The sequence below is a fragment of the Mesoplodon densirostris genome, chromosome 13 (assembly GCF_025265405.1).
Source record: "Mesoplodon densirostris isolate mMesDen1 chromosome 13, mMesDen1 primary haplotype, whole genome shotgun sequence".
Classification (NCBI taxonomy): Eukaryota; Metazoa; Chordata; class Mammalia; order Artiodactyla; family Ziphiidae; genus Mesoplodon; species Mesoplodon densirostris.
The window spans coordinates 49,853,219-49,865,295 of record NC_082673.1 but is presented as its reverse complement, the minus strand read 5'-3'; the positions used below and the strand labels follow the sequence as shown (position 1 = coordinate 49,865,295).

Genomic DNA, 12,077 nt, shown 5'->3' with positions numbered 1-12,077 from the left:
GGAGGGGGAAGAGTAAACTGGGACAAAGTGAGAGAGTGGCATGGACATATATACACTACCAAACGTAAAATAGATAGCTAGTGGGAAACAGCCGCATAGCACAGGGAGATCAACTCGGTTTTTTGTGACCACCTAGAAGGATGGGATAGGGATGGTGGAAGGAGGGAGACGCAAGAGGGAAGAGATATAAGGAGATATATATATGTGTGTGTGTGTGTGTGTGTGTGTGTGTGTGTGTGTGTGTGTGTGTATAACTGATTCTTTTTCTATAAAGCAGAAACTAACACACTATGTAAATCAATTATACTGCAATAAAGATGTTAAAAAAAAAGCCATGTTGCTGTAGCTCAGAGCAAATATTTTCTAGCTGGCTCTATTTCACAACTTCTCACATCACATTGTGTCTTAAAAGAGGTGTGGAATATATATATGGAGGATATTTATGTACTTATGAAATAAAAAACAATTATATGCAATTATTTGAATTATTTTCCACAGCCAAACAATTGTTATATGCAATTATTACATGTAAACAATTATTTGCCTATAATAAGGACATACAAATCTTATTTAATGAAATAATTATAATATTTTACCTTCATTTCACTAACCAGTTTATTGACTGTAGTAAGAACTACTCCAAGACCAAAGATTTAAAAAGCTTACAAATTAAAACCACTCCTGATGTGGAAAAATCCCTTCTAATCTGAAACATTCCTTCTGATTCTGTTTTTAAGATCTGTAAACACCATATGTTGAGGGGACAGTATTATCGTGTTTTGACTTAAACTGTGGTCTGTTTCTCTTTCTTTCTTTTTCTTTTTTTATTCTCCTGAGACTGACCTAATTGATTCAAAAGACAAAAGACCAAGGACATTACAAGAGAAATAGGAATTGAATACTAACAATTCATCTACATATGGAATTACTTATTTTAGCATCAAAAAATGTTCACACAGAGAATGGCCAAAGTGATTCTTTTACCATCTGATTTCTCAGTTAATGTAAAGAGTCCTGTGCTGCATTCCTACCCTGGAAAGACATGCAATAAAGTAGATAGTGGAAAGTTCTCTTACCCTGGCAAAATAGCAGTTACAATTGGCCAAAGAACAAATTTTGCTGCTGAGAAGCTTGGGAAAAAATTTACAGACACCCAAATTCACAAGATCATGGCTACTTTTTCTCTGGAAATAGGGTCAAATTTTATGGATTATGAGCCTCAATAAGAGTAAAAGTTTTTTAGGAAATTATTTTCTACCTAAATCTAGCTCCATGTCACTTTCTGCACCCCTCCCTCTCTCCTGATTTGATCCACCTCAGTCCCTCCTTACACATATTCAGACTTGCTGTTTCAGGATGTCCTTGGGTGATGAGTGAGAAAGGCTAACATTCGTGTAAGATGATCATCATGTTGATAAAACTGAATCTGTGAGTTCATGGGCTTAATATGCCACAAATCAAAGAACTGTATTGTCAAACATATGTATTTTTTAAAGAATAAACATTATTGACAGCAAGCATATGCCTTATGAAACTGATAACATACAATCCAGCATTGTTTCATCTCAGGACTGGTACACCTGGCTGTACCTCAAACCCTATCCACTGACAGACAATAGAGTTCTTAGCTGTAATATTCAATAAGATTCATCCTCCAGTAAAATCACCTTTGTCAAGTGCCGAGCCACAGATGACTGCTCACTAGCAGTGGAGGCCACACCTGTTGAGTCCATGAATAAAGATGCAAGTCTAAGACCTCTTAAATTCAGGCCAGGCAAAGGAGAGTCCTTCATGATTCCACTCAGGAAAAAGCATGTGCCTGAAGCCATCTGATTTCACAGATTGCAGGGCAATGCACACCCCATCCTGGAGGTATTGATAGATGGGTCAGGATGAGTCGAGATGCAAGCCTAATGTGCACCCCTCCCCATTTTCCACAGCCAAACAAGTACACCTCCTTTCTCCTGGGAGAAAAACAAATGGGTTTAGAACAGAAGAGAAATAAGGGGAGAATATTTCTCTCCTTTTGCTGTGGGAACTAGATAAGGAAACAATTGAAAGTAAATACTGTTTCTTTGGCCCTGGATGTTTCCAAGTAACATTTTTAGGAACTCTAATAATAACAGCTAATATTTTTGAGCATTTATCATGCATTAGGCACTTCTATAAGCGTATGAATTAACTAATGTAATCTGCACAACAATGCTCCTAGTATTTATTATCTCCATATTCCCGAAGAGGAAACTGAGACTAAAAGAGAATTACACAGAAAGTATGTGACGTGTTTATGTTTAAACTTTACACTGAGGTTAGAGTCTGCATTATTAACCATTATTTTATAGGGATGTCTTTGAATAAGCACTTTATGTACATCAGCTTATTAAATCTCAACAATGCTATGAAGTGACTACTGTTGTTTTCCTACTTTACAGATTAAGCTACCGACGTCTGGAGAGGTTAAACAACTTGCTTAAGAAAACCCATCTGTATACTTCTGGAGATGAGGTCCAAACCCACACAGGTTGACCAGAGACAGCTCCCTTAACATCCTTGCAATATGCCCAATGTTTCTGATCAACCACAGTCAGCAGAGACTGCATCTCTGTGGTCTTCTGCTTACCTCCTCCCTTTGCCTTCGGCATTGCCATTTCCACCCCTGTCCTAGGATGAGCTCATGTGAACATAATTGACTACACCAGCTCCGGGGTCACTCATTTCGCCATTTCTAAGCTCCAGGTCATGGCAGGCTGCATTTTCAAATCACATAATCATTATACTTTAGGACTGATATTAAAACTGTGGATGGTATTTCTATCTATGTTTGCCCTTGTGACAGAAAATACCTATGCAAAAAGAATGCATTTTCAAACATCAAAATATACTTCAAAATAGAGCTTAAATACTAAGACTTTCAGTCTGACTAGGTACCTTTAGAAGGCAAGCTATCTTTTGTTCAAAATATATTTGATATGAAGAAGCAAGAGTTAGAATATATTTCCCCTGGAGTCTATAAAATTCACATAGCTTGCAATAGAACATCATAAATTTACTTGAGCCCTTTCAGATATTGAAACTAAATATATCAAATATAAAATACATTCACATATCTTTAACCTGCACATGTTTATGGTAGTTGGTCTCTGTGGAATTTCTCTTCTCGTTGTATAATGACTGTAAATTCTTTGAGAGGCAGGGAGAGAAGGAACATTCCTTTCAATATCTCCAAATGATAAAAGATAGACATCTTTTGTTTGATGAGAACTATGGTCAAAATAACCATTTAAAGGATACAGAAAAAGAGAGCACAGAGCAAAGTACAATTGAACAAAACCAGACCCTGAGTCTCTTTGGCAGAGAGAGTCCAGATATAGCACAGATGGATCCCGAAAAAGGCCAGCATCATTAGACTTTTAAAATGAGGGATGCAATCTTTGATAGGAGGTGGGGGAACAAAAGCTTTCTTGGCTGTTGTCCACTTTGGAAGTCTTTATCAAAGAATAAGAGGAGTTTCCTTTTGATAATGGCCTCTTAGATAGAGTTAATCCTTCAATTTTGGATTCCCCCTGTTGTCTTGTGCCAGCTACAAATACTTAAAGCAACTCCAAGATTCCTAATGTCTATGTAAGTGCAACTGCAAACACTGAATAAGGTGTGAACATTTCACTACATTATAAAATATTTTTACCAATATTGTCTTGAAAATCCAAATGTGGACTTCAGTGTTTATCTGAATAATGTCAAACAAGAAATTTTGTTTAGAAAATTTTCAGGTTTGTGAAAGTTTCAGGGAGAGAGAAAGGGAATCCCTAATTTCTTGGTTTCCAGTGATATGCTGGCAGAGGATAGAAGGGTTCTAGCTTTTGGGATGATAGCAGGAACCATTGCCCTGAAAAATCAGAGACACCTGACCCAAGAGGTATCCTGGATTGGTGGAGAGAGTATTAAACAGAGAATCAAAATTATAGATTTTCACTGAGCCTGCCTTAAGTTGCCTATCCTGGATCTCAGCTATTAAACTGGGTAAGCTCTGGAGGCCTCTTTCAAAAGTCTAAGCTATAAATTTACTGTTATTGTTAGTAGCTCTTATTATTATTATTATCATTTTTATTATAACCCACTTTGTACAAAAAGTGTTTGAGGTCATGGTTTGAAAAAACAGACAACTTGCAACTAGATACAATAAGTAGATAAATGGGTCAAAGGAAGAGTAGAATAGTTAAAATAAAGATTAGTGCCCTGCCACTAATATTGATATTAAGGTGGTCTGAAGTACTGGCTAAAGGTAAGACAAGTTTTTATGCAGAAAAAGTCCTTGGTCCACTTGAACTTTTATGCCCATGGGTGACTGAGTTCCCAAAGTCCAATTCTATAGAACACAACTATACCAGTTTATTTTGAAGTATTTTCAAATGAACCATTGCCAAATGTCTGTGGTAGCTAAAAAGTTTCAGTGAAATACACACAGGTTAACTAATTTAAAACAATTCAGCTTCTTATAAAAATCAGATAAAGATTAGTGAGTAAAACGTAACCCTGGAACATGGAATGATTTGATTCCATGTGTAGAACTGACAGGTACTTGCTAATTAAATATTAGAGGCCACCTGTCAAAAATGATTATTTTGGTCTTAGAATAATTGATTTTGTCTCACTCTTTTTTATGAAAATCACATGGAAACCCAACTACTGTTTGTAAATTGGCCTTTGTACTTGTACACAGAGGGCAAAGAGACATCAAAGAAAGATGCAGACCACTCCAGGTTGGTAGGTAGCATGTTTAATAAGCAAGGGAACTTACTTAGGAGGGTGTCTTGGGCGGCTGAGTAGATTCCCGCACATGTGCACCAGAATCTTAAAGTTTATATAGAAGCCTTATCTGGGTTCAGTCACCTATACTGTTCATATGGCCTCAACAACACTTTACTCTCTGAACTGTGTCCTTGGGGCAGCTTCTAGTGTGGGGAAGGCAAGTGGAACACACATCCCAAGGGCGGAAAGGGAGTGAGGAGACTAATTGCCTGGATCCAGTTTGCCGGTCAACCTGATGGTCATGTCCTGTCGATGACCTCCTCCAACAACTACTCTTTTTATCACTATTCTTAGCTACCTAGGATCGTCATTGTCTTTGAGCCAGCATATAACTACAGGTACAATGAAGGAGACATTTGTCTAGTTGATCAGAACAAACCTGATGAGAATTGAAATGACAGATTGTGGTACAAGATCACTCGATTATCCATCTGAAAACAGTGAAATAGAGAAGAATGTTTAGCTCTTTATATTTGGTAGTACATGGCTATAGCTCCTACTTCTTAAGTATTGCCTTCAAATCATTAAGGTGCAAGGCAAAGAGAAGGAGGCCAAAACCCATCACCATTTTACATATCTCAATCTAAAAAAATGATACAAATGGACTTATTTACAAAACAGAAATAGACTCACAGACTTTGAAAACAACCTTTCCAAAGGGGAAAGGTTGGGGGAGGGATAAACTAGGAGTGTGGGGTTAACATATACACACTACTATATATAAAATAATCAATAAGGACCTACTGTATAGCACTGGGAAATCTACTCAATATTTTGTAATAACCTATATGGGAAAAGAATCTTAAAAAGAATGGTTATGTGTATATGTAAAACTGGATCACTTTACAAACTAAACGACATTGTAAATAAACTATAATTCAATATAAAAAATTAAATTAAATTAAAAAAATTTGATATCCAGTCTGTACATTAATAACAATGAATCTAGGTAAATTCATACATGATCGGTTTCTGCCCACAGTCAAACCCTAAGTAGATACTAGCTGAAGAATAGTCAGTCTTCTGTTACACCTCTGAATTTCTCAAAATATGATGGAGTGTGTTACAATCATCAATTGTTGGAAGAGCTCACCTGCTCCTTGTGTGGAATATTGGCCAAAACTTAACAATTTGTGGGGAAAAAAAACCGGCATGAAGTTAGAAAAAAGTGTTTAACTAACCAACATGTTCATAATTTGCTGAGGCTATAGGGTTTTCTTTTCTTTTTCTTTAGTTTTATTGAGATATTATTACATATAACACAGTAAAAGTTTAAGGGGTACAACATAATGACCTGAATTATAAATACTGCAAAATGATTACCACAGTAAGTTTAGTAAACATCCATCTCCTTATATAGTTACAAATTTTTTCCCCTTGTGTTAAGAACTTTTAGGATTTACTCTTAGCAACTTTCAAATATACCATAAAGCAGCATTAACTATAGTCATCATGTTGTACTTTACATCCCTAATATTAATTTATCTTACAACTGAAAGTTTGTACCTCTCAACTACCTTCATTCAATTCCTCCTCTCTCCACCCCCAGCCTTTGGTAAGAACAAATATATCTCTTTTTCTATGAGTTTTGTTTGTTTGATTTTTTAGATTTTATGTATAAGTGAGATCAAACAGTATTTGTCTATCTGTCTGGCTTATTTCATTTAGCATAGTGTCCTCAAGATCTATCCATGTTGTTGCAAATGGCAGGATTTCCTTCTTTTCTTAGGGCCATATATTATCCATATATCCATATCTATATCTATATCTATATCTATATCTTTATCTATCTATCTATCTATCTATCTATCTATCTATCTATCTATCTATATACATACAGTAAGTCCCCTACATATGAATGAGTTCTGAGAGCATGTTTGTAAGTCCAATTTGTTCGTAAGTCAAACAAAGTTAGTGTAGGTACCCAACCAACACAATCGGCTGTATAGTACTGTATTGTAATAGGTTTATAATAATTTTCTCACAAATGATACATGAAAAACAAATAACAAAAAATAAAGAAAACATTTTTAATCTTACAGTACAATATCTTGAGAAGTACAGTAGTACAGTACAACAGCTGACATACAGGGGCTGGCATCAAGTGAACAAGAAAGAAGAGTTACTGACGAGGAGAGAGGGGAGGTGGGAAATGGTAGAGCTGAAGGATTATTAGCAATAGGAGATGGAGGGAAAGGTGCAATTTCACTTATGCCTGACGTTGAAGGCACAGGTTCTAGTTCCTTGCTGGATTCGATTCTATCTACCCTCTTGAAAAAATGATCCAGTGATATCTGGGTAGTAGCTCTGTAAGCTTCACATACTGTTCTACATTTGGGCCCTGTGTCTCAAAAACTAACAGTGCCTCCTCAAATAAAGAAAATCCCCTTGCCATTTCCTGCATCATGAATCTCTTCATTTCTTCAGTTCTTCTTCCTCTTGTCTCTCTTTGTCCTTTCTCTGGGCCTCCAATTCCATCAGGTCTTCACTAGTAAGCTCCTCGTGTTACGCAGCAAGGAGTTCAATGAAGTCGTCCTCTTGCAGATCTAGCTCCAGCTTCTCTCTGAGGATCAATAAGTTGCAGAAGACCTCTTTGGACTCCTCATCCACCTTCTCAAATCCACAAAAATCATGAACAAATTGCAGGCAAAGGTTCTTCCAAGCCACATTCATGGTGACAGCTGTAACCTCATGCCAAGCAAAGTCAATGTTTTTTATGGCCTCATAGATGTTATAGTCCTTACAAAATTTTTGCAAGGTTGTTCCTGATTTGTCACTCACCTTTACTGCTTGACAAAAAGTGTGACATAAATAATATTTCTTGAAAGTTGCTATAACTCCCTGGCCCATAGGTTGGATGAGCAACATAGTATTTGGTGGCAGATGCACTACTTTGATGTTGGGATGAAAGTTGTCCATGAATGGAGGGTAGCCCAGAGCACTGTTGAGCAGCAAAATAATGTTGAATGAGACTTCCTCCTCCAAGCAATATTTCTCTACCTCCAGGATAAAATGGTGGGAAAACAAGCCTTGGAAAAGGGCCTGTGTAACACAGGCTTTGAGGTTACTCTTCCACACAACAGGAAGAGAGCCCTTGACCATGTTTTTTAAGGGCTCTTGGTTTCTCTGAATAATAAACTAAGAGAGGCTTCAGCTTCATATCGCTGGAAGCATTGCCACCAAACAATACAGTTAGCCTATCCTTTGCTACGTTATAGCCTGACATCAACTTTTCCTCCTTAGTGATGTAACTTCGGTCTGGCATCCTCTTCCAGTACAATCCTGTCTCATCCACATTAAAAACTTGCTTGGGTAAATACACGCCTTCACCAAGAATTTATTGAAGGGTTTCAGGAAATTTCCGGGCAGCTACCATATCTGCACTTGCTGCCTCGCCACTTACTTTTACATTGTGAAGGTTGGCTCTAGCCTTGAACTGATGAAATCAGCCATGGCTGACATTAAAAGATGTTCCCTCTGATTCTTCTTCATGTTTCTTCTTCAAGTCTTCATAAAGGCTTTTAACTTTCTCTTGAAACAGCATTAAGCTAAGCAGGACTCGACACTGATGCTGATCCTGCATCCACACACTGAGAAGTTTCTCCATCTCCTCCCTCACTTTTCCACATTATTGTTGACATCATCGGCACAGCAGACTTCACATGTTCCATGATCTTGCCTTTGTTTAGAATCCTGCTGATGGTTGAACGATTCATGTTATAAGAATGAGCAATGTCTACCAACTTTTGCCTTTCTCTACTCTCTCAATTATTTTCACTTTTGTTCCCATCATTATCTCTTGGTGCTTCTTAGCAGTACCAGCTATATCACTGTTGCTTTTACACTTGATTCTGGATACCCTGGGCTTGAAATAAAGAGACTGTACTACCGTACTGTATGCAGTACTGTAAAGTACAAAAAGCACAACCACTTGTAGAGGATACACACACGTGACAATGTACACCAGACACATACATGAACTAACTTACATGATTGGACATGTGAATGCACGTTTACATATTTGAAAGTTCGCAACTTGAAATATGTAGAAGACACTGTATATGTTATATATATATATATATATATATATATATATATATACACATATATATATATACACATACACACACACACACATCACATTCTCTTTATCCATTCATCTACTGATGGACACGTAGGTTGTTCCCATGTCATGGCTATTGTGACTAATGCTGCAATGAACATGGGGGTGCAGATATCTTTTTGACATAATTTAATTTTTTTCAGATATATACCCTGAAGTGGAATTGCTGGATAGATTTTCTTTCTTTTAGAAAACTGATAATTTCTACTTTGGGCCCTTTCAGTGTAAAATTGGGGGTCATACTCATAGAGTTAACAACAGAAAATGAGGAGTCAATGATCAGGACTCACAAAAAAGAATTAATATAATAAAATTCCAGTGGTAAAAAGACAGAGATTCTATAAAACTCTGCCATTACTTTTCTGTTAAAAAACAGCCTCTGTAAATGCCAACCAAGATTGGTACTTCTATAATTGTATTTATTGTTTGCCAAATTCATGACAAGAGAAAATATATCATCAAATCTGACCTCATTCTTTTCTAATTGCCAAAGTCATGTCTTACTATCAGGATTATTACATTTAAATTTTATAAGGGCTGTAAAGAGCCTAGTACAGTTTAAATGACACAAGCACCTATGTGGCTATTTCCAAATTCTGTCTCCCCCGTTACCCCTCCAACCTGGTCAAGAGTTAGTTTAGCTCCTTGGTGGTCTTCTTCAAACAAAGGACTAAGAGGGTGAGCCCCATGACTAAAAACACGCATAGTACATGCACCAGTTTTAGTTTTATATACTGAGTGATATAGACTGAATATTTGCGTTTCTCCCCTCCTCCCCACCAAATTTATATATTGAAACCTAATCCCCAGTGCAATGGTATTAGAGGGTGAGGCATTTGGGAGATGATTAGGTCCTGAGGGTGGAGCCCACATGAATGGGATTAGTGCCATTTAAAAGAGACCTCAGAGAACTCCCTTGCCTCTTCTGCCATGTGAGGACACCGCAAAAAGCCATCTATGAACCAGGAAATGGACTCTCATCAGACACTGAATCTACCAGCCCCTCAATCTTGGAATTTTTCAGCCCGCAAAACGGACATGAATTTCTGTTGTTTATAAGTAACCTAGTTTATGGTATTCTGTTATAGCAGCCTGAATGGACTAAGACACTGAGACATCAATGATGGAAGTTTAAAAAAGTTCCTAGGCTTAAAAGGTCACTAATGGATATTGAAAAAAAAATTTTATTCTATTTTTCTAAAAAATTGAAGACTTACCATTCCAATCTTATGAACAAAACAGTATGGTATAACTTTTTCAAGGATTAGGGAAGGGGCTGCTATTGTGTTCTACTTGGTCTCAAAAACCTTACTAAATGTGTTGGTAAGCAAAGAGGATAAACATAATACAGCCTGTAACGTTGGCCCACCAGGAAGTGATGCAAAGATAGGTACACCCAGAGTTATTTTATGTTTTACCATTTAGGATATTTGCATAGGATATTTCACATATATTATCACATTTAATTATCATTTCATAAGCTTATTTTACAGATGAGGAAACTGAGGATAGGAGAATAGGAATAATATTTACCATATTTAGTACATATGAGTCTTGTCTGATGTAGTCTCCTCAAAATAAGAAAGCATTTCTTAATAATTATTTCATTAAAAGTTAGTGTTAAAGCTGTTGCTGTCTTAGTAGTTTATGGTTTGTAACAATCTTCAAGTAATAAATTTAAACAAGGTAGATTGGATTATAGACATTTAAAGAAAAAGTAAGTTAAACTACATATGTTTTCTCTTTTCAGTAGTGACAATTAGCATTGATATTTGGTTGGTTGAAATGATTACCTACTTCTAAGATATAACTGTAATAATTTTACCAAAAATTCCAAGTACAATGTACCAAGAACTAGTTTCTTTTTTGTTAATTAACTTTTATTGGAATATAGTTCCTTTACAATGTTGTGTTACTTTCTACTGTACAGCAAAGTGAATCAGCTATATGTACACATATATCCCCTCTTTTTGGATTTCCTTCCCATTTAGGTCACCACAGAGCATTGAGTAGATGTCCCTGAGCTATACATATGTTCTCATTTGTTATCTATTTCATACTTGGTATTGGTAGTGTATATATGTCAATCCCAATTTTCCAATTCATCCCACTCACCCCCTTTTCCCCTTTGATATCCATATGTCTGATGTCTACATCTGTGTCTCTACTTCTGCTTTGCAAAAAGATCATCTATCTAGATTTTCTAGATTCCACATATATGCATTAATATATGATATTTGTTTTTCTCTTTCTGACTTACTTCACTCTGTATGACACTCTCTAGGTCCATCCACATCTCTACATGACCCAATTTTGTTCCTTTTTATGGCTGAGTATATTCCACTGTATATATGTATCACATCTTCTTTATCCATTCATCTGTCAATGGACATTTAGGTTGCTTCCATGTCCTGGATATTGTAAATAGTGCTTCTATATACTCCAAATGCAACTGTCTTTTTGAATTATGTTTTTCTCTGGGTATATGCCCAGTAGCAGGATTGCTGGGTCATATGATCATTGTATTTTTAGTTTTTTAAGGAAATTCCATACTGTTTTCCATAGTGGCTATATCAATTTACATTCCCACCAACAGTGCAAGAGGGTTCACTTTTCTCCACACCATCTCCATCACTTATTATTTGTAGATTTCTTTTTGATGATGGCCATTCTGACCAGTGTGTGGTGATACCTCATTGTAGTTTTGATTAGCATTTCTCTAGTAATTAGTGATGTTGAGCATCTTTTAATGTGTTTGTTGGCAATCTGTATGTCTTCTTTTGAGAAATGTCTGTTTAGGTCTTCTGCCCATTTTTTGACTGAGTTTTTTGTTTTTTTGATATTGAGCTGCATGAGTTGTTTGTATATTTTGGAAATTAAGCCTTTGTCAGTTGCTTCATTTGCAAATATTTGCTCCCATTCTGAGGATTGCTTTTTATGTTGTTTATTGTTTCCTTTGCTGTGCAAAAGCTTTGAAGTTTCATTAGGTCCCATTTGTTTATTTATTTTTGTTTTTATTTCCATTACTCTAGAAGGTGGGTCAAAAAAGATGTTGCTGTGATATATGTCAAAGGGTGTTCTGCCTATGTTTTTCTCCAAGAATTTTATAGTGTCTGGCCTTACATTTAGGTTTTTAATCCATTTT

The 12,077-nt window shown here is 36.4% G+C and overlaps 1 protein-coding gene across 1 annotated transcript in view; it reads right to left on the bottom strand.

Annotated features, from left to right (window-relative positions):
* LOC132500616 (large ribosomal subunit protein uL15-like) overlaps nucleotides 1-8,416 on the bottom strand; it is a 40,810-nt gene extending 32,394 nt beyond the window's left edge. Inside the window, exon 1 of the mRNA XM_060115725.1 lies at nucleotides 8,270-8,416. Coding sequence (XP_059971708.1) covers nucleotides 8,270-8,416 — 147 coding nt within the window. The remainder of the gene's footprint in view (nucleotides 1-8,269) is intronic.
* Between the last annotated feature and the right edge of the window lie 3,661 nt (nucleotides 8,417-12,077).